At 51.5% G+C, this 22,654-nt stretch overlaps 1 protein-coding gene across 1 annotated transcript; it reads left to right on the top strand.

The window, feature by feature from the left end:
* The first annotated feature begins 3,142 nt into the window (after window positions 1–3,142).
* PTPRH (protein tyrosine phosphatase receptor type H) lies at window positions 3,143–21,708 on the top strand. Its single transcript, XM_025985287.2, has 22 exons — window positions 3,143–3,274; window positions 3,470–3,632; window positions 3,978–4,244; window positions 4,914–5,060; window positions 6,369–6,430; window positions 6,943–6,976; window positions 7,196–7,450; window positions 7,769–8,023; window positions 8,346–8,600; window positions 9,546–9,815; window positions 10,496–10,795; window positions 11,141–11,407; window positions 13,648–13,726; window positions 13,841–13,888; window positions 18,033–18,123; window positions 18,531–18,621; window positions 18,831–18,907; window positions 19,001–19,135; window positions 19,431–19,553; window positions 19,753–19,913; window positions 21,369–21,504; window positions 21,598–21,708. The coding sequence occupies exons 1-22, from the start codon at window positions 3,143–3,145 to the stop codon at window positions 21,706–21,708; spliced, it is 3,459 nt and encodes a 1,152-aa protein (XP_025841072.2).
* Window positions 21,709–22,654: the final 946 nt, after the last annotated feature.

The following is a 22,654-nucleotide window of genomic DNA, read 5'->3' as shown; positions in this document are numbered from 1 at the left end:
TTCATCGTGCAGTACAGGTTCAGGCAGCGGGGGGGAAGGTGTTTACACAGTGGGTGGCCCCGGTGCAGAGTCAGAGAGATTGAGCAGATGAGAAGGTCTCCACACGGTGAGGAGTGGGTGGCAGAGAAGGTAACAACAGATCACAAACAGGAGGCCTGCTCATAGAAATATGCTTACTAAGTCTATGCAAGCTGGATGTACCCTATCAGAGAAAGGAGTTAATACAGAGAGAAAAAGTGAACGAGCTACACGTGAAGGATACTCAATATCATTGGTAATTAAGGAAATGCAAATCAAAACCACAAGATACCACCTCACACCCATTAGGATGACGAGGATCAAAAAGAAAAAAAGTGCGCCTGGGTGGCTCAGTGGTTGAGCCTCTGCCTTTGGCTCAGGTCTTGATCCCGGGGGCCTGGGATCAAGTCCTACATCAGGATCCTCTCAGGGAGCCTGCTTCTCCCTCTGCCTATGTCTCTGCCTCTCTCTGTGAGTCTCTCATGAATAAATAAAATCCTTAAAACAAATGAGAAGTTTTGGCGAGTATGGGAGAAATAAGATCCCTTGGGCACTGTTGGTGGGGATGCATAATGGTGTAGCTGCTGGGGAAAACAGCATGGTGGTTCCTAAAATAAACATAGAATTACCGCATGATCAATCAATTCCAGTTCTGGATATATACCCGGAATAATTGAAAGCAGGGTCCTGAAGAGAAATTTGTTCAAAGCAGTGTTATTCACAGTATCCAAGAAGTGGGAGCCACTCAAATGTCCATTGATTCATGAGTGAATAAAAATGTGGAATATTTTGTATACACATGTACAGTAGAAAATTGAGCAGTTGGAGAGTTGTCCCAAAGCTCACTGATGGCCCCCAACTCCTCCACCACACTACTGACAAGGGAGCCTGGATTGCTCTCCCCTTGAGCCTCCTAGGGGTTCCTTATGGAGGACTCTTTGGGTTCCTTGCAGAGCTGATGGGAACATTCTAGGATTTGTGAATGAGCTTGGGGTGGATGAAGGAGCAGGGCACTGTCTGATGTCCTGCCCCTAACAGGCCTATCTTCCCCCTTCCAGGCTCCAACCCAAACAGAAGCCTGAGGGTGGAGGCTCAGATCATCCATTCCATCATCCTGGGAAGGAGGCCCCTGGGGATCCAGGTCCTCAGCTGTACTTCTGTGGGATCCAGTGGTCTAGGGAGAGCATCCCCAGTGGTACTCACAGCACCTCAGACACCTGGATTGTGGTGGATGTGCTTGAACCCCAACCCATTGAATTCTTAGTGTGGGCTCAACAGGACAATGAGTAGCTTCAGGGAGACCCTCTGCATGTCTACAAGTGACAAATGACCCTCCCTATGGATGGCCTTACCAAAGAGAAAGACAAAGGTCATTGCATTTGATTCCTGAGGCTGCCCTAAAGTACCGCCAACTGAGGAGCATAAACCAACAGAAACATGTTGTCTCACAGCTCTGGAGGCTGGAATTCCAAAATTGAGGTTTTGTCACGCACTCTTCAGAGCCTCAAGAATCTTTTCTAGTCTCTTCTAGCTTCTGGTGATTGCTGGCAATCTCTGGCATTCATTGGTTGAAGACTCATCACGCCAATCTCTGCCTCTAGCTTTTCATGGCATTCTTCCTGTTCAAATTTCTCTCTCCTTCTGAGGAAACCAGTCATTGGATTTAGGGCTCATTCTCCTCAATGTAAACTCACCTTCACTTGATTACATCTGCAAAGACCCTATCTCCTATCATGGTTGCATTCACAGGCACTGGGGGATTAGGATGTGGACATTATCTCTTTGAGAGAGGCACTGAGTGAGGAATAGCCAAAACCACTGCCAGCTTTGACGCAATGGTAGGAGCTGGTTAGTAAAGACATGGCTCGTTTCACCTGGGTGGCTCAGCGGTTGAGCATCTGCCTTTGGCTCAGGGCATGATCCTGGGGTTTGGGATCGAGTCCCACATTGGGCTCCCTGCATGGAGCCTGCTTTTCCCTCTGCCTATGTCTCTGCCTCTTGCTGTATGTGTTCGTCTCTCATGAAAAAATGAATACAGAGGATCCCTGGGTGGCTCAGCGGTTTGGCACCTGCCTTCAGCCCAGGGGGTGATCCTGGAGTCCTGGGATCGAGTCCTACATCAGGCTCCTTGCATGGAGCCTGCTTCTCCCTCTGCATGTGTCCCTGCCCCCCCCCCCCCGTCTGTCTCTCATGAATAAATGAATAAAATCTTAAAAAAAAAGAAAAGAAAAAATGAATAAAAATCTTAAAAAGAAAAAAAAGTAAAGACATGGCTCCAGTAGAGTATGGTGGAAGCCCACACTCCCATGGCCTTGTTGAGACAGACAGACAGGATCCAGAGGTGAGATGTGTTCACCCCTGAAGCTGAATCTAAGGAAGAGGAGAGGAAATGATGTCCATGGGGCCCTTGGCTCAAAGATCCAGGAATGTTGGGCCCCAGACTGACACCCCATCAGACTTCTGCCTTCCAGGCCCTATTTCTAGGTAACACCCTTCTTAGCAACCAGGTCTGTCCAGGTGTGGTGCATCTGCTTAGGGATGTGGAAATGCCCACTCTGCTCCCTCTATCTCTGATCTAGAGACAAACTTGGAGATTTAGAACTACAGCATGAGCTCTGCCACCTTGACCCAGACAGCTTTCCTGGGCTCAGACCATCCACCTGACACCTACTGAATCCAGTGGTGGGAGCCAGATTTCACCAGTGAGACCCTGAGCAGCTCAGGGACATGGGTCATGGAAGAGAGACTGGGAAGTGGGGCCCTACACACCTTTGCCGTCCTGGCGAGAAGGAATGAAGCCAGCAGCAATATCCAAGTCTTTGACATGCCCACAGACGAGACTCATACCTGTTTAGGATTTGGCACTTCTGGGGTTGTAGGAAGGGGCTGATCTGGCCTCTGACATCTTCCCTAGGAACTGGAGTGTCCATTTGATCTCAAGGGGAGGAGCCCTGGTGCTAGGGAGTGTCTCTCCTTAGCAACAAGGATGTACAATCATCACATTTTCCTGATCTACCTCTGAGAGTTAGAGCTTCAGAAGTCAAGAAATACCCTAAAGTATCGGAGTCCAGGTTTCTGGTCTCCAGACTCAGTTGGCCAGCTCCGTATTTTGGCCTCATCCTCCATGACTGGGTCCAGTGGGCTGGGAGGATGTGACATGTTCGGAAGATCCAACATCATGGACATTGCACTAGAAGACAGAGCCCTTGAGATGCAGGAGACACTGTCCTCCATCACCAAGTGTGGATGCCTACAGGTGCTCTGGGGCAGAGCAGGTGTGGAGTGTGTTTCCAATATCCCCTCCTCACTTGTCAGCTCCCAACAGAGTCACAGATCTGCACAACGAAACTCAGACCAACAGCTCATCACCCTGGGGTGGAAGGCCCCCACTGACTCCCACTCTCAGACCTACACATACTGGGTCCAGTGGGCCCCTGGGGGACATCCCTAGGGAAAGCAAGACCCCCGAGAACATCAGGCCAGCCAGATAGGCAGAACCAATGAGACTCGCTATGAGGTACAGGCCCTGGAACCCGGGACCCTGTACAACCTCAGCGTATGGGCAGAGAGGAACAATGCGGCCAGTTGGGCACAGAGCCTCCTTGCATCCACAGGTGAGATGGGCCCCCTTCCAGCAGGTAGGAGCTTAGGTCAGACCTGGGGGCAGTGGGAGGTGAGTGGACTCCAAATCCCATGAGGTCATGGCGTCATGGCCTTATAAGCTATAGTGATGCAGAGCATCCAAGGGCTCATGAGAGTTGTAGTTCGAAGGGGGTCTGTTGTATGTCTATTTGGGGAGGACAGAATATGAGACATGAAGTGGTGTTCTGGTGTTGGAAAGGAAAGGATGGATGAGTTCTCAGAGTATTGGCAGCACAGGTGGGAAGTGGGGGTCGGTGGGGGGGATGGAAAGCCACCCTGTATGGCTCCTACTGAGTCCTCCTATCCCCTCCACCCAGCCCCGAGCCCGGTCACCATCATGTCCTGCATCAGCACCTCTGGAGGCTATGGGGTCATCTTGACCTGGTCCTGTCCCCAGGGAGGCTACGAGGCCTTTGAGTGGCAGGTTGGTGGACAGGGGGACTCCCAGAACAGGTCCTCGTGTGGGAGGAGCGTGTCTGTTTCAGATCTCAGGCCGGCCCAGTCCTACCCAGCCACCGTCACGACCATCTGGGATGGAATGAGGGCCCCGTCTGTCTCTGTGACCTGCCACACCGACAATGCAGGTGAGCAGAGCCCCATGGGACAGGAACCTGGAATGAACAGCTAGCTGAACTTCACTGTCAAGGCCATGGTCACTAAAAATGGGGAAGGTACAAATGCCCTGGGTCCTCTGGGGACATCTTTAAGGAAGTCTCATTGTAGAAGAAACAGTCTGACAAGATGCTGGGGACTCAGCACAGAGTCCCCTCTTCCTCCTCTGTGGTGGGGAAGGTGTCAAAGCCCCCAGATGCTTCCAGAGCGAGCAATAGAGTGCTAGTGGCATGTTCCTCCTTCCCACTTTGTCCTGTGTAGAAAGAAGGTAGTAAACACAGCCATGTCTACTAGATGATCACTATGTGCTCACAGGATAGGGTTGCTGCCTACATTTGAGATGACCCCAATGGTCCACTCTTCCCAGCTCTCACATTCTTGTGGGGTCCCCCCACACGAAAGAGGCTGACCAGCATAATGAGTGGGATGTGCCAGAAATGATGATGTATGCCTTTGGGGGCAAGGTCGGCAAACATATTGTGACTTCTGTCTTGCTCTCTCTCAGACCACTCACTCTGGGGGAAGCTGGTAGCATGCTGTGAGGACACCCAGGACATGCCATGACATGATGTCTCCTGCCAACAGCCATGCCAGTGGACCCTCCTGAAAGTTAGTCTCCTGCCATGGTCAAAAACCTTCAGATAATGCAGCCCCCATCAACATCTTGGTGTCATCCTCAGGAGAAAATATGAGCCACAACCACACAGCCAGGAAACTCCTGAATTCCTGGCATGCAGAACTCAAGAGATGGGATGTGTTCACCGTCATCTGTGCCACCAAGTCTTGGAGTGATTTGTGACACAGCAGTAGGTAGCTCATACAGACGTGTCAGCTCACTATAACAATGGCTTTTTGACATAGGTAGTATTTATCTCTGAGACAGAGAAGAGACAACCTTTTCTCAAATAGAAGACCTGGGGATGCCTGGGGCCCAGAACTGGCCAGAAGCAGACAGCTGCTCCAGATCTGCGGTAGACAGTGTCTTTGATTCCATCTCAAAACCAAGAAGACAGAGATGCAGGGAGGCTGGACGCCATGTATGGTCACATAGGTGGGTAGTGGTAGGAATGCAGACATGTGACTCCAAGACTTGTTCTTGCTTTCATGCTGCCTGTGAGGTGAAGGCAGCCACATGTGCATATAACTAGTAAGTCCCTAAAATACCCTGCGAAGCCCTTCTGGGCGCAGGAGGTCTTAGGGATGAACCAAAATACATGCGGCTACAATCTGTCGAGGGTTTTAAAAGAGCCAGGCACTGTTCTCAGATTTTATGTATGGACTCATTTATTACTCACATGATGTTGATAAGGGGTTGTATCCATTTTTTTTTTAATAGCTGATGAATCTGAGTCACTGTGAGTTTAAGGCACTTTGCTCAAGGTCGCATGTAGAACGGACAAGGTGAATAAGCAAATACTGACTGTCTGGCATGTGTGACAGATACAGCCTAGGGTCCTGATGGGGCTAAGAAGGTGTGGGATGCAGCGTGATCCATCTGGGGCTGCATCCGGAGGGAGGAGTGGGAATGAGATTGCAGGGGGGGGGTTGAGGGAAAGGATGGTGCACCTGGTGGGGAGTCTGCGTATGCAAAGGCAGACAGGCAGGTAGGAGTGACCTGGGCTCCTGCTGGTGGGGGGGCCTCTAGTCTTGTGGAGACAGGGAGAGGTGACAGGACCTGGGTCAATGGGCAGAGCCCACTGTAGCACAGGGGTTTACACTCAGCCTGGTCCCCTTGAGAGACAGGGCCCAAGGCATCTCTCCCCCAGGGCTGCCTCCAGCTCTGACCATCCAGGACCTGTGCTGCCCATCCACGCAGCAGCAGGGAAACAGCCTCTTATCCAGGTGGTTTTGGTGGAATAGTGTAAGGCGAGCCAGGAGCTGGAGGGGAGACCCCATGGCCTGAGGAGGGGTGGAGCAGGGGTTTCCAGAGACCAGAACCAGGACTGAGGGCTGGGGTGGGGCTGGGAGCCTCTACTTCCTCCTCCTCCCTTCCCGCCCTGGCCGGTGGCCTCACTGTGCAGCTCAGAAAGTGGAAATTCTTGCGTTTAAAGTCCAGCAGGCGAAAGGTCGGGTTGGACACCTGGGTCCATCTGCAGTGTCTGGAGACATGAAGGGGACCAGAGGGGACCTCAGGACCTGGGGGAACCTGGTGCTGCTGGTGAGTGCTCCCAGACAGGGGCAGGGAGCTAGGGTCCTGAGGGGCTGATGATCTTCTGGACTAGTACGCAGGCTCCTGGGTTATCAGCCAGTCACACCTGAGCTCTCAGATAAGGCCATCCACTCTGAGTGAACTCTGGTTTCTGGCAAGACACAGCTGGGCTCACCCAGAAGTGCAGTTCTCCAGCCCCCTCCTCCCTTGGACTGGGGAGTCCAGGCCCCAGCCCCTCCTTTGGGAACGCAGCCAGGCTCCTGCCACACTTCCCCCTCCTCCCCCTCAACACATACATACCCAGAAAAGAAAGAGGGACATTGGGGTGACTTTTGTTTAGAGCCCAGTCTGGGGGAGGAGACAACTCCACCTGTCCCTCTTCTCCTTCAGGCCCCAGAGACTTGCAAGGTGGGGGCAGAGCACAAGAGGGTCACTGGTCAGCCCCTCCCAACCCCATTGTCTCCCCTGAGTCAAGGAAGATGAGGCTAAGGATCTGACTCTTCCCTCTGGGCTCTCCCCAGGGCCTGTGCAGCTGGACAGGAGTAAGGGTGGCTGGTGAGTGACCCCTGCCGAGTTGACACCCTACACAGAGGAGAGGGTGCACTCAACCCCCATGAGCTCTGGTGCAGGGGTGGCCCCATGGAGGGCAGGGTGATCCGTAGTTGGCACTGATGGAGGTGGTCCTTTCTGGACTCGGGCAAGAGTCGGAGGAAGTGGAAGGGACAGCACTGGCTGCTCCCCTGCTCACACTGGGCCCTCCTTCCCGATTCTCAGCTCCCAACCCTGTCAGAAACCTGAGCGTGGAGGCCCAGACCACCAGCTCTGTCACCCTGAGCTGGACAGAGCCGGCCGGCCCTGACCCTAGTAACTACACCTACTGGATCCAGTGGACTGGTAATGAGACCAAAAGCACAACCAGCACCAGTGTCATAGTGGATGGACTGCAACCCGGGTCCTTGTATGAATTTGTCGTGTGGGTAGAGAAGAATGGAGTCAGCAGCTCCAACAAGACTTGCAACGCCACCACAGGTGAGAGGCAGCTGCCACTCCTGTTCTTTCTCCTTTTTTTTCTTCTAAATGAGAGATGATAGGTGGTGGTGGAGAATTGCCAGAACAATGCAGCAGCCTCTATAGCTCACAGTCTCCTTGGGTCACGTCGAGAAGGAGATGAAGAAAGAACATAATAGATTCTGAGTTGGGATCAGTCAGGGTCTAGGACCCTTAGAGTACAGCCCATAGAACTAGGGGGTGACTCTCTTTAGCAGGAGACCATAAGACTAGGTGTAGTGGAAGAGACAGCACTGGCTGCTCCCCTGCTCACACTGGGCCCTCCTTCCCGATTCTCAGCTCCCAACCCTGTCAGAAACCTGAGCGTGGAGGCCCAGACCACCAGCTCTGTCACCCTGAGCTGGACAGAGCCGGCCGGCCCTGACCCTAGTAATTACACCTACTGGATCCAGTGGACTGGTAATGAGACCAAAAGCACAACCAGCACCAGTGTCATAGTGGATGGACTGCAACCCGGGTCCTTGTATGAATTTGTCGTGTGGGTAGAGAAGAATGGAGTCAGCAGCCCCAACAAGACTTGCAACGCCACCACAGGTGAGAGGCAGCTGCCACTCCTGTTCTTTCTCCTTTTTTTTCTTCTAAATGAGAGATGATAGGTGGTGGTGGAGAATTGCCAGAACAATGCAGCAGCCTCTATCTATAGCTCACAGTCTCCTTGGGTCACGTCGAGCAGGAGATGAAGAAAGAACATAATAGATTCTGAGTTGGGATCAGTCAGGGTCTAGGACCCTTAGAGTACAGCCCATAGAACTAGGGGGTGACTCTCCTTAGCAGGAGACCATAAGACTAGGTGTAGTGGAAGAGACAGCACTGGCTGCTCCCCTGCTCACACTGGGCCCTCCTTCCCGATTCTCAGCTCCCAACCCTGTCAGAAACCTGAGCGTGGAGGCCCAGACCACCAGCTCTGTCACCCTGAGCTGGACAGAGCCGGCCGGCCCTGACCCTAGTAATTACACCTACTGGATCCAGTGGACTGGTAATGAGACCAAAAGCACAACCAGCACCAGTGTCATAGTGGATGGACTGCAACCCGGGTCCTTGTATGAATTTGTCGTGTGGGTAGAGAAGAATGGAGTCAGCAGCTCCAACAAGACTTGCAACGCCACCACAGGTGAGAGGCAGCTGCCACTCTTGTTCTCTCTCTCTCTCTCTCTTTTTTTCTTCTAAATGAGAGATGATAGGTGGTGGTGGAGAATTGCCAGGACAATGGAGCAGACTTTCTAACTCACAGTCTCCTTGGATCATGGGTCATGTTGAGGAGGAGATGAAGAAAGAACACCACAGGTTCTGAGTTGGGATTGTCAGGCCCTAGGACTCTTTAGAATACAGACCATAAGCCTAGAGGGTGACTCTCCTTAGGAACCAGGGCTATGTAGGGAGCAAAGTCATGTTGTCTCAGCTCTGGGGGGATGAGGGGTGTGGAATGTGTGGAGCCCCTCAGGATTCCAATTTCCTGAGTCTTCTCCTAGTCCCCAAGCCACATTCTTGAGGATGGAAGCTCAGACTATCAGCTACCTCACCCTGAACTGGGTGGTGTCCCTGGGCCTTGGCTTTCTGGACCATGTGTGTTGATTCCAGTGGACTAGAGAGGGAGACAGAATTGAGACCCGACACTCAGCCAACCTTAATTTCCTAGCAGAGGGGCCCAAAACTGGGATCTTGTACAAAATAACTGTGTGGGCAAAAAGAATGAAGTACCTGTCTCCAGTCAGAACCTCAGCAACTCCACAGAGGATAAGCATCAATGCCTATTCTCTATTTTGGTGAGAGGTTAAAAATTGGCCAAGATGGCACCTCCTCTGGGCTCTGGGTTCCAGCCATTGTCTCTATGACCTCAGCCCGACCCAAATGCTGAGTCTGCAGGAAGTTGTGGCCATTCCTGGGGACAGACCTGTCCAGAAATCTCCTGCTGAACTTAGGGCTGCAGGCACCCAGGCCTCTTGAGGCCCCATCTCTAGGAAGTGTTCCTTTATAAGTCTGGCTGCACAGGAAGGCTGTGTTCTGGACTCTTGTGGATCAGGGATTGGAAACTCTAACTCTCTGCTCCTTCTGCCAGTCCCCAATGCAGTGACAAGTCTTGGGACACAGGACCAGACCAATAGCTCCATCACCTTGAGCTGGACAGCTCCCCTGGGCCCAGATCAACCTCCCTACACCTACTGGGTCTCATGGGTCAAGGAGGGCATTATTGCCATTAACACCCAGGACACCCCAGATACCAGCATCACACTGAAGGAACTGGAAGCTGGGAGCTTGTATACCTTCACTGTCTGGGCAGAGAGGAATGGAGTCAGCAGTGACAGCAGGACACTCACTGAAGCCACTGGTGAGACTTGGGCTAGTTCTAGACAGACTCAGTACTATTGACATGGGTGAAGGAGAGGGCTGGAGAAACTTTGGTGACCCCATCCAGCCTTATTAGACCTTGAGCTTGTAGATCTGCTTCCTAGGAAGAATCTGTCTTCAGCAGCCAGGGCTTTCCAATCATGAGGCTGTCTTTGGGTATGAAGAGAGTCCCTGACTGCCCAGCACCACCCCTTAGGAACCAACAAAGCCAAAGCCAGAAGTGTACAGCTCAACCCAGTGTACTTGCTGAACCAAAGGGGCCCTCTTCTCATCCTCTATATGAAGGGTCCCAAGTGTGACAGGAACCAAAATGATCCCAGGAACTAGGTTCTCTGTGGGTGGAGAGAACTTGGAGCTCATTAGTTTTTGGCCACTTGGGCTAAGAAGACTGAAGTCAGCAGCTCTGTCTAGAAAGAAGTGTCCTGAAGTAAAGAAGAACCCTGCTTCAAGCTAGCTCATGCGGGAGATAGTGTAGAGAAAAGTGATGTGTGGGACCCAGTACTACAGACTCAAGACAGAGAGGGCCCAGGCAAGCCTGGTCTGCACCTGGCCCTAGGAAGTAGACACATCTGGTGACCAAGGAATCAGGGGAGGTGAGCAGGCCCGGGTTCAAGGGTCCTTGAGGGTACACCTCCTTGAGCTTCTATCTCCACTTGTCAGCTCCCAACAGGGTCACAGATCTGCACAACGAAACTCAGACCAACAGCTCCATCACTCTGGGGTGGAAGGCCCCCACAGACTCCCACTCTCAGACCTACACATACTGGGTCCAGTGGGCCCCTGGGGGACATCCCCAGGGAAAGCAAGACCCCCGAGAACATCAGGCCAGCCAGATAGGCAGAACCAATGAGACTCGCTATGAGGTACAGGCTCTGGAACCCGGGACCCTGTACAACCTCAGCGTATGGGCAGAGAGGAACAATGCGGCCAGTTGGGCACAGAGCCTCCTTGCATCCACAGGTGAGATGGGCCCCCTTCCAGCAGGTAGGAGCTTAGGTCAGACCTGGGGGCAGTGGGAGGTGAGTGGACTCCAAATCCCATGAGGTCATGGCGTCATGGCCTTATAAGCTATAGTGATGCAGAGCATCCAAGGGCTCATGGGAGTTGTAGTTCGAAGGGGGTCTGTTGTATGTCTATTTGGGGAGGACAGAATATGAGACATGAAGTGGTGTTCTGGTGTTGGAAAGGAAAGGATGGATGAGTTCTCAGAGTATTGGCAGCACATGTGGGAAGTGGGGGTCGGTGAGGGGGATGGAAAGCCACCCTGTATGGCTCCTACTGAGTCCTCCTATCCCCTCCACCCAGCCCCGAGCCCGGTCACCATCATGTCCTGCATCAGCACCTCTGGAGGCTATGGGGTCATCTTGACCTGGTCCTGTCCCCAGGGAGGCTACGAGGCCTTTGAGTGGCAGGTTGGTGGACAGGGGGACTCCCAGAACAGGTCCTCGTGTGGGAGGAGCGTGTCTGTTTCAGATCTCAGGCCGGCCCAGTCCTACCCAGCCACCGTCACGACCATCTGGGATGGAATGAGGGCCCCGTCTGTCTCTGTGACCTGCCACACCGACAATGCAGGTGAGCACAGCCCTGCAGGGATAGAGCTACGGAGACCCCATTAGGCTCTGTTGTGAGGCAATCTTACCCATCCAAAGGGTCCTGTATGTTTGTCTGCTTTGTTTTCTGCTTTCTTTTTTTAAAAAAGATTTTATTTATTTATTCATGAGAGACACAGAGAAAGAGACAGAGAGAGAGAGAGAGAGAGAGAGAGGCAGAGAGAGAAGCAGGCTCCCTGCAGGGAGCCTGATGTAGGACTTGATCCTGAGACTCCAGGATCACGCCCTGGGCCAAAGGCAGATCCAACTGCTGAGCCACCCAGGCGTCCCTGTTTTTTGCTTTCTTTGAAACAGTTTGAGATACAATTCACATATCGTACAATGCACCCACTTAAAGTATACAGCTAATGTCTCCAGTATATCCACAGCACTATGCCACCCTGTCACCTTCACATCGAACATTTTCCTTACCCACGAAAGAAAGATTGGTCCTTTAAGCCATCACCCCCTAATTTTTCCACTTCCCACCAACCTGGCTAGGGAATCTCAAATTCACCTTTTGTTCCCTAAAGATTTGCCTATTTTGGACATTTCCTAAAAATACAATCAAACAATATGTGGTCTTCTGTGGCTGGTTTCTCCCAGTTGGTATAACGTTTCTAAGGTTCATTGATGTTGTAACATGTGTCAGTGTTTTGTTCCTTTTTATTGCCAAATAATATTCCATTGCATGGAGAGACCATGTTTTGTTTATCCATTTATCCATTGTCTGCGGAGGGATCAGTTGGTGATTTCCATATCTTGGCTATTGTGAGTAATGCTGCTATGAACATTCATGTACACATTTCTGTGCAGACATACATTTTTATTTCTCTTGGGTATATATACAGTAGTGGCATTGAGGGATCAAATGGGCAACTCTGTGTTTGTCCTTTGAAGCACTGCCAAACTTTTTTCCAATGTAGCTACACCATTTTCCACTCATCATTGGGGTATTTCAGAGAAGTTTGAGCTTCACACTTGGGAAATCTCTGATCATATACCTTTGACTGTGGTCATAGGCTTCATTGGGCCCCCTCAGTCACTTCCTACAAATCAGGACCTCTTAAAAGATTAGATATCTGATCTGTTGGACGCCTGGGTGGCTCAGTGGTTGGGCGGCTGCCTTCGGCTCAGGTCATGATCCCGGGATCCGGGATTGAGTCCTATATCGGGCTCCCTGAGGAGAGCCTGCTTCTCCCTCTGCCTATGTCTCTGCCTCTCTCTCTCTCTCTCTCTCTCTGTATGTCTCTCATGAATAAATAAATAAATAAATCTTAAAGAAAAAAAAGATCTCTGATCTGGAGAGAGGCTGCCAGTTGAGGCAACGATAAATGGATTCTACTCCCAACTGGGCTTCTCTGAATCTTAGTGCCCAGGAGTGTGTGTTGCTTAGAAAGCAAGGTCCCTGGGAGGAAAGATCCTCTTGTCTAATTGTGTGGGACCAGGTCCATGAGGAGAATGGGCCACCCCACCAGGCTGTGTAAGACTCTACCAGAGCCTGTTGACAGGTCCTAGTAATCAAGACTGTCGGGAAGCTGGGGCTACCACATCAGATGGAGGTAGGCTGTGGGCTGGAGTCTGCCCCAAGACCAGGCATCTAAGGATAGATCCTGGGAAATCTGTGCCCATTAGAGCCTGAGGCCAAGATCTTTGGCACCATTGCTGCAGAAGAGCCCTTCTGTTAGCAAACAGGACTTTGAGAAGATGAGCCTCCATTCTGAGGTGAACCATCAATGCTATCAATGCCATCAATGTCAGATAGTGGCTTCTCAATCTTGGCACTATTGACATTTGGGGATGGATCATTCTTGCTGTGAGGGCTGTCCTGTACATTGTAGGATGTGAAGCAGTACCCCTGGCCTCCATCTGCTGGAAGCCAGTGCACCACCACTCCCTTTGTGACAACCCAAAATGTCTCCAGACATTGGCATTGTGCCCTGAGGGTCAAAATTGCCCTTGCTGAGAACCATTAGTCTAGTCCAAGGAGTGGTAGAGTCACTCTGGCATCCAGGCTACTTGAACAAATGATGTCTGGACCGGGCTCCTGGGAAGGTTGAGTGGGAGGTAGGGCTGTATCCAGAGGCTTTATCCTCTCTGTCTCTGCCCTCACATCAGCCCTGTAGGCTCTCTTGTCACAGTCTAAGCAAGGACAGAGGTAGGAGAGACAAGTTGCCAGTGGATGAGGCTGATTCTAACTGGTCCCCATGCCTTCTTCTCCAGGGGTGATTGCTGGAGCCATTTTTGGTGTCATTCTGTTTCTCATCCTGGTGGGTCTGCTGATTTTCTTCCTGAAGAAGAGGTGGGACTCCGCATGGCACTGACTGACCACATGGAGTGGGGGCCAGGGGGTGTGTGAGGATCCCTGGCTCCAGTCCGACTCCCTGAGCCTTCCATTGCAATATCTTTTTTCCAGGCACAATAAGAGCCAGAGGGAACCAGCACCCAGGGGTCTCGTTTTCAGGTAAACAGTACATGTTGGGGGAGCATCTAGAAGAATAGCTGTCAGGTCAAATCAAGGTGTGTTTGCTGGTCACTGGGTAGGTCAGAGGGTGGGCTCAGTGAACCCACCCACACAATGCCTTCTGCCCAAGGGATCACAAGTGTTCCATTGTTTTCCATAACTTGAGCCAGTGGCTTTGGAGTCAATCCCAGTTCCAGCTCTGGGACTTTATGCATCCTACAAAATATTCACTGAGCAGTGTCAGGCACAGGAAGAGTAGAAGGGTATTTTAGATTGGGTGTTAAAATTAGAGAAAATTGTAGACAGGTGTCCAGGAAAAGGAAGATTAAGACAACTAAGAGGAATTCATTTGTGCATGTCTTGGGAAAGGGTATTCTAGGCAGAGGGACCAGCAAATGCAAGGCCCTGAGGCAGGGGCATGCTTGGAGAATGTTGGTATCTCTGAGACTGAGCAGAATAAATGAAGGAGGGTAGGGCAGGAAATGAGGCCCCTGAGGTGGGACCAGGTCAGGTAGGGCCTTCCAGATACAAGTAAGGAGTTTGATTTCCTTTGGAGATGGAAGATTTTGGAGGCTTTTGAATAGACTCGGTGATCCAATCTAACCTTTTTAAGAAGCAAAGGCAAGAGCAGAGAGACGGAGGAAGAGGTATATAAAAATTCAAACAAGAGATTATTGTTTTGGACCTGAAAATGGCTAGAGGTAGTCAATATTCTAGATATGGTTTGAGTCTTTAAACAACAGATCTGGCTAAAGAATGGGCATGTAGTTTGGGAGTCAGAGAGGGCTCAAGAATGAGCCCAAGGAATTCATCCTGAGCAGCGGGAAGACTGGAATCGCCATTGCTTGAGATGTAATGACTCTGGGGGGGGGCAGATTTGGGGGAAAGTATCAGCCCCTCAGTTATAGACACTAATATAGACATTAATTTGGGGGTACTTATGGGACATCTACGCAGAGACACTCCTGATGGAGCAGGTGAATGAACAGTTGAAGAGAAGCTCTGTGCAAATGTCTTTATTGTACTGTGTCTTGTTTGGGTCAGGTCAACAATCATCGAATCTCTAGGTTAAAATGATCCCCAGGGATTGACAGAGGAGAGGAGAGATAGGAAGCTGGGAGAACAGCTGTGACAGCCTGTCCACAAAAAGACGTGTCATCAGAAGCATATACATGAGGTGTGGGGAAAGGTGAGGTCCAGTTTCTCCTTTGCCATAGAACCTGTTCTGGCCAGCGTCCCACCATTCATAAAGTTGACTTCTTCCCACCTTACCTGCCCTATTTGGCATCTGCAACAAACCACTCCATTCATTGGATTCCAAACCTGGCACTGTCTCTATGTTGAGCGCTTTGCCATCTGCAACTTCCATAGGTGTGTCCGGATGTCCTAGCGATAATCCGCTGGGATGTCAGGAGCAGGTTCCAGGCAGCAGGCGGGCACGTTGATCGGAAGCTCAAAAGAGTGAGCAGTGGGAACTAATGATGGAATTTGTAATCCCAAGTGTAGAGCTTGAAAGTAAAGCCATGGGAATGGATGAAACCCCATGAGAAGTGTGAGTGCAGTGAGAAAACGGGCTTGGAGACAGACTCGGACTCTTGGGAGCATCCACCTTATCTTGTGGATGCAGAAAGAAGGGCCCATGGAGATGGAGAAGTCACGGCCAGGGGCATGGTGGTGGTGACACGCAGGGGAGAGGGTCCAGGAAGAAGGGAGGAGCAGTTTGTGGAGCTAAATGCTGCCGAGCAGTCACGCCAATGGACTGAGAGGTGACCCTTGGAATTGGAGAGAAGGAGTCAGATAAAATCGGGGGCTCTGAGGAAAAATGTCCTTACTTCGTGGATTAATGCTGCAGACAGCAGGCCTTGGTGAAGTGCATAAATGCAGCAGAGGAACCTGGCCTGCAGAAGTTTGAATGTGTATAGGTGTTTGCTTTAACAGGGTTTGTTGTTGTGTAGATATGATGGAGCCAGTGAGACATGGCAGCCACTTTCATGACTGCCACTGAAAACATAGTCTATTATACTGGCAGATCCCAAGAGAGGGCTACACAGAGAAGGAAGGGGTGGGCTCAGTCTGGAGGTAGGGGAGGTGAGGGAAATGTGGGCAAGGGACTCGATTGTGGATTCTGTGAGAGGGAATGGGCAACACCAGGCAATTGGGCTTAGTGTAACTCACTTTGGTGAGCTCTGGGGTACAGAGGCTACCCTCGGTTGTCAGGCGCCTAGTCCCCATGGGGGAGAGCGTGAGGCCCCCATGAAGGAGCTGGTGGGTGTGTGGGTTCAACCACTGCTCAAGGAGGGGGACAGATTGGCCTCTCATCTGGCCTCAAAACTGGGTCAAGACAGTGTTCATAAAGCTCTCTTACAAGGAGAGGAGTGACAAGGAGTTGGAGCTGGAGCTATATGAGGTCAAAAGCCTTTTTTATTTTAATATAGAAGTGAGATTAGCATGTTGACCAGCTAAAGGGAAGAGGACAGGGTAGATATGCAGACGAGAAGGAGGATGAGAAGGAGGATTGGATGCTGAGGAGGGTGGAAGGAATCAGAGCCTGGGAGTGGCCTGAAATGGGAGAAGAAGCACCTTTTTCCTTTTTATCATTTAAAAATTAAACCACTTTAATTGTGGTAGAAAACATATAACATAAATTTGGCCATCTTACCTGATTCTAGGTGTGCAGTTCAGTGGTGTTAAGCATATTCACACTCATGCAACCATGAGCACCATCCGTTTCCAGAACTTCTCCCATCTTGCAGAACTGAAACTCTGTCTCCAGTAAATGTCCTTTCCCTTCCCCTTTCCCCAGCCCCTGGTGCCACTATACCTTCTGTCTCTATGAATCTGACTCCTCCAGGGACCTCAGAGAAGTGACTCCTATAGTATTTGTCCTTTTGTGACTGGCTTGTCTCACCCAGCATAATGTCCTCCACGTTCATCCGTGGTGTAGCCTATGTTGGAACATCCTTCCTTTTTAAGGTAGGGTAATATATCATTGTACAGACCGCATTTTGTCCATCAGTGCCTCCACTGACAAACGAAGTGATGAGTGAGTGAGCGGTGGATGAAGGGTGGTAGACACTGGGCTGCTTCTACCTTTGCTCTTTGAATAATGCTGTTGCAAACATGGGGGCACCCTTGTCTCTTTGAGACCCGGCTTTCTGTTCAGGAATGGAACTGGTAAATCAAAAACACCGCTTTGATCCAGCAAGTGCACTTCTTAGAACTTATTTATTTATTTAAAATATTTTATTTATTTATTCATGAGAGACAGAGGCAGAGACACAGACAGAGGGAGAAGTAGGGTCCCTGCTGGGAGCTCAATGCGGGGACTCGATCCCAGGCTCCCGGGATCATGACCTGAGCCGACGGCAGATGCTCAACCACTAAGCCACCCAGGTGCCCCTTTTTCTGAGTATTTATGTTCAGGAAATGAGATCACTATCTCAATGATAGCAATCCCCACGTTCGATGCAGCATCAAGCATAAGAGCCAAAACTCGGAGGCACCTAGGTAGCCACTGATGGGTGAGTGCATAAAGCAAATGTGGTGTATATATATGGAGTATTTATGCAGTCTTTTAAAAAATATTTTATTTATTTATTCATGAGAGACACAGACTGAGAGAGAGAGAGAGAGGCAGAGACACAGGCAGAGGGAGAAGCAGGCTCCATGCATGGAGCCTGATGTGGGACTTGATCCCGGGACTCCAGGATCATACCCTGGACCAAAGGCAGGCGCTAAACTGCTGAGCCACCCAGGGATCCCCGTATTTATGCAGTCTTAAAAAGAAGAAGAAGAAAATACTGACATTTGTGACAAAATGTGCAGATTTGGAGGACATGATGTTAAGTGAGATAAGTCACACAGGGAAAGAGAAATACTGCATGACATCACTTGTACTTGAAGTTAAAAACAAACAAACAAACAAACCCTGAGTTCATAGAAACTGAAAATAGATGTTGGTTGGCAGAGGCAGAGGGTGGAGGGCTGGTGACTTGGGCAAAGGGGCTCAGAAGGTGCAAACTTCCAGTTAAAAGCTGCATATAGGTTCTGGGGTGGTTAACAACAACCAGGGAGGGAAACAGACTTTTCTTTTACTCCAAGATCACAGGATTGGTGGAAGTTTAATTCTGCCCCTTTCCTACAGCCTCTCAAAGGACATCCTAGCAGAAGACTTTGCTGACCACATCAGGAAAAATGAGATGGACAGCAATTATGGCTTCGAAAAGGAATACCAGGTGGGTGAGAAGCAAAGGGGCTGAGCTGAGCCCCACATGCCCACCCCAGATCCCGCCACACCTTTTTGGAATTCTACAAGAGCAGCCCCATCTATTTTTATGCTTATGCAATGAGAGATTCTCTTTTTTGCCTCATGGAAATCTTACACTATGATGGGCCCTTGGGTCAGTTAAAGAAACATCTTGGTTTTCCCCTGATGCCTCTTTTCTCACTACCTCCCCAGTCCCCGCTGTCCTCCAAATCCTCCCAAGTGCCCTACGGTGAGGGTAGTCCATATGATCTATTTTTGTGGGTGTTGCAGAATTCCAGGGTGTGGGGGGTGATTTGGGTGTGCTGAGGGGAGGTATCCTTGGAGGAAGGTGGAGAAAATGTAATGCCTGTCCACCCCCTCTGTCTCTGCCCCCAGCAATTGTATCTGGAGAGCCACAACCAGTCTCAAACGGTGGCCTCAGCTCCTGAAAATGGTGCCAAGAACCGTTACAGAAACGTGCTGCCCTGTGAGTCTTAAGCCTCTGCTGACTTAATCCCCGACCCCATCCCCATCCCCTGTGAGACACAAAACTCTTGCTCCCGCGGCCCAGTCCTCCCAGATGAGGTCCTTTGGCCCTTCTCAGAGCTCGCAATGCCTGTTTGCCCTCAGCATGACTTCTGTCCCTGGGTCTCCACCCCCCTGCCCCGCTTCACAAATGCTGGCCTCTTCCCCTAGATGACTGGTCCCGTGTGTCCTTGAAGCCCCTCCAGGATGAGCCAGGCTCTGACTACATCAACGCCAGCTTCATGCCTGTAAGATTGCTATTGGGAGCCAGGAGGGTGCTGAGTGATGCTGACAAGGGAGGAGCTGGAGGGGGTCACGACTTGCTTGTTTCCCTCCACAAGGGTCTCGACAATCCCCAAGAGTTCATTGCTGCCCAGGGCCCCCTGCCCCAGACGGTGGGTGACTTCTGGCGCCTGGTGTGGGAGCAGCAGAGCCACACCCTGGTCATGCTGACCAACTGTGTGGAATCCGGCCAGGTGAGAGACTTGCAGGGGTCTTGCGGGTGACCCCAGAGCTCCAATCCCGAAACTGATCCCACTGTCGACCCTGACCTAGATCTTGCTGATTCCGTCCTATCTGACCCCCAAGCCCATCCATTGGTCCATATGCCCCAATGGCTTTGAGAAGGAGGGGTCCTCCTGGCTGGGGTGAATCTAACCTGGCTTCCCGAAGGTCTTGCCTTATCACCAGGCACTGAATGCAAAGGTCACAGTGCAGATGGGTACCGGGATGGGCTCTCTGGGGACTCCTGACCTCCCAGTTGCCCCTCAGGTGAAGTGTGAGCATTACTGGCCTCTAGACACCAAGCCCTGCACATATGGGCATCTCCAAGTGACCCTGGAAGGTGAGGAGGTGCTGGAGAACTGGACAGTCCGGGACCTGAAGCTCTGGCACGTGAGTCTGCTGTTCTCTGCCAGCCCTGTCCTGATCTTCAATTCCTCCCCCTAATTCTGCTCCTCAGAAACCCTGGTGAAGCCGAGCCTTCTGTCATTCTCCCAGGGGACCACAATGTGCCCAGGGATGCCCCCGCTGGTTTAAAACCAGCCCTCTCTGGGGTCCTGAGCTCTCCCTCCCCAACCCATTCTCCTTCCAGATGCAAGAGCAGAAGATGCTACCCATACGTCAGTTCCATTACATGACCTGGCCCGACCACGGCGTCCCCTACTCCCCAGACCCCATACTGGCCTTCTGGAAGATGCTCCGGCAGTGGCTGGACCAGACTGTGGGGGGAGGTCCCCCCATTATTCACTGCAGGTGAGGACCTCCTCGCTGGGAGAGCACCCCTCCGTGGGACCCAGGAACCGGGGTTCTGTGGGTCCTTGGGCATTTCTACAGGAGATGGAAGGAGGATGGAGGAGGTGGAGGCAGAAGGCCAAGGGGCAGCAATGCAGAGGGAAATGAGGACGGGTGACAAGACAAGAAAGCCAGATGGAAAGGTCAAGGAGAGGAATGCGGCAATGGGGTGCAGGAGGTGGGGGTGAAGAGCAGGAGGAACAAGCAGCCAGAGGTTTAGAGGAACATTTGAAGCACCTCCAGTGCAGGCCCAGGACTTCACCCCATCAGCCATTCTCCTGATACTGACCCTGCAGCCTCTGTGGATGAGGTTATGGGGGGAATGGAAGGGACCTGCTCCGGAGTGGCGGACAGACTCTGCAATGGGGTCTTGGCTGCCATGATAGCCAGCACTTCTGCAACACATACCACGTGCCAGCCTCTGTCTTCCTGGTCCTCAGGGCACCCTCATGACCAAAAGGGTCCTCCCCACAGCAGGGCTGGGAAAACCCAATCAGGACGCTCGTCTTGGGTTCGAGGCTGATAGGAAGTGGCCCGTGGTGGCACTCTTAAACTCTCTGCTGAAGTGTGTCCTAACACCATCCCTGTCCCCAGAGTGCCCTCTGGAGGTGTCCCCAGCAGGGGGTCATCCTTCCCCCACCCCAACCCCCCCAAGCACAGAAGGGACGTTGCAGAATGGTTGAGAGGATTAATTTGAACCGTTAAAAGGGAATGAAATACTGATTCACTCCGTGATGTGGAGGAACTTTGATGCTAGGTGAAAGAAGCCAGACATGAACAGTCACACATAGTAGGATCCCATTTGCATGAGATGTCCAGAATAGGTAAATCCACACAGAGCAAAAAAACAGGTTGATGGTCACCAGGGGATGGGGACAGCTGTGCAGGGGGAGCCAAGTGCTTAATGGGTACAGGGTCTCCTTCTGGGGAGATGGGAGCTTCTGGGAATTAATTAGACCTGGTGGTCACACAACAATGTGAATATCCTAAATGCCACAGAATTGTTTTCTTTAACACGTTTAAACATTTTTTTTTTTTTTGTGAATGATCAGCTTGGGAGTTCTTTTTCTCATGTGTGAACTCCAACTCTGTGGTTTACTGTCTGACTGACCCAGGACAGAGAAGTGACTTCCTGTCACTCAGCCCCCATTTCCTGTCTGTAGAATGGTCGTGCTGGCAGCTCGTACTTCTCAAGGAAAATGAAAAGGGCATTTAGGGCACTTGAGGCCAGACTGAGCAGGCAGAAGGAACTCAAGGCACAGTCATACACAGTGGTTTTCGCTCGGTTAAATAACCTCCACTCACACAGTATCCCCCAGAATGCTACTTTGCTGAGCAATACCCTGATTCTGGGAGCTCCAAACACAGCCAAGACTCCCCCTTCCTGGGGCCTGACCCCTTCTTGTTCCTGCCTAGTGCTGGCGTGGGCCGCACGGGCACTCTCATTGCCCTGGATGTCCTGCTGCGGCAGCTGGAGCGTGATCGATGTGTGAGGCCCTTCAACTACGTGAGGAAGATGAGGGAAAGCCGGCCTCTAATGGTGCAGACCGAGGTGATGGGGCTTCTGAGGGCACAGTGCGGGTGGTGAGGGAGCCCTGGGGGAAAGCAGGCCAAGGCTCACCCCCTACCCCGTGTCCTTCCCCAGGCCCAGTATGTCTTCTTGCACCAGTGCATCCTACGATTTCTCCAGCAGCCAGACCAAACCCTGACAGAAAATGGGGCCGCATATGAGAACCCACTGTATAAGAATATCTGAGCCTCGGGAAGGCTGAGACCCCAGCCCAGCTAAACTTAAACTCTGGATCCCACTTCAGCCCAGATTCCTGGAGCTCTGGGATAGCAGAGCAGACAGCTGGGTTCCCAAACTCCTGGGTCCTGAGGGTAGAGAATAGCCTCAACTGTTTCCCTAGAGGAGAGAGGGCAGGTGGAAGCAGGTATCCTGGATTCCTGACTCCTCAAAGGAAGGAGGGATGGGAGCTAGGATTTCCTCATTCTTTGAGAGAGAAGGAGGCTGGGGTCTAGGTTGTAGGGTCATAGAGATGTAAGCTGCATCCTGAAGAAAGAAGAAACTAGAGTCTGGAATGCTAGCTACCCCCAGGACCAAGGGCAGGCAGGATCCATGCCATGTTTTACTCCAGAAACCATATCAGTCTTCTAGGATCAGAGATTTCCCTGCACCCCACTGCCTGTACATATCTTTTCTTCTATCCCATAATTTATTAAATCACTATTCTCCCTACAGATGCTTGCTATAGTGGATTTCTGGGTCTAGAAATAATACTGGGGTGGGAGTGGGGCTGGATTCCCAATGTTCAGGAACTGAGGTAAATGTCCTAGGGGATAGCTACAGGGACCCACAGTTTTGCACCCCCCAAAAATGTGTTTGGATGGTTGAGTCTTTCAGAGAGGGTTGGAGGTCCACGCTTGTCCCGGGTCTGGGCAGTGTGGACGCCGTTTCCTGAGTAGGAACATAGGGGGCTTGCTTCCTGGGCCTTGTGTGGAGTGAGGTCTGGGGTAGACTCACTGGAGGCTTTCACGCTGAGTCTTGTGTCTCAGTCTTGTGTGGATATCTGACTCCTTGGGTCCTAGGAGAGAGTGTCCGGGGTCCTAGGACCAGGTATTCTGGCGGGGGTGAGGGTGGAGGTGCGCAGATGGGGCCTGGATGCCAGACAGCTGGATCAGAAAGCAGAAAATCCTCGGGG

This window comes from Vulpes vulpes, chromosome 1, assembly GCF_048418805.1.
Source record: "Vulpes vulpes isolate BD-2025 chromosome 1, VulVul3, whole genome shotgun sequence".
NCBI classification, from domain to species: Eukaryota; Metazoa; Chordata; class Mammalia; order Carnivora; family Canidae; genus Vulpes; species Vulpes vulpes.
The sequence above is the reverse complement of the archived record's forward strand: the minus strand, read 5'-3'. Positions and strand labels throughout refer to the sequence as shown.

What these genes read in the sequence shown, in the direction of transcription:
- PTPRH (XM_025985287.2), top strand. Translation starts at nt 3,143, where the DNA reads ATGACTGGGTCCAGTGGGCTGGGAGGATGTGACATGTTCGGAAGATCC. An exon ending in GGGGGAACCTGGTGCTGCTG is followed by an intron (nt 6,431 to 6,942) that starts GTGAGTGCTCCC and finishes GGCTCTCCCCAG; the next exon opens with GGCCTGTGCAGCTGGACAGG. An exon ending in GGGACCTGAAGCTCTGGCAC is followed by an intron (nt 19,554 to 19,752) that starts GTGAGTCTGCTG and finishes TTCTCCTTCCAG; the next exon opens with ATGCAAGAGCAGAAGATGCT.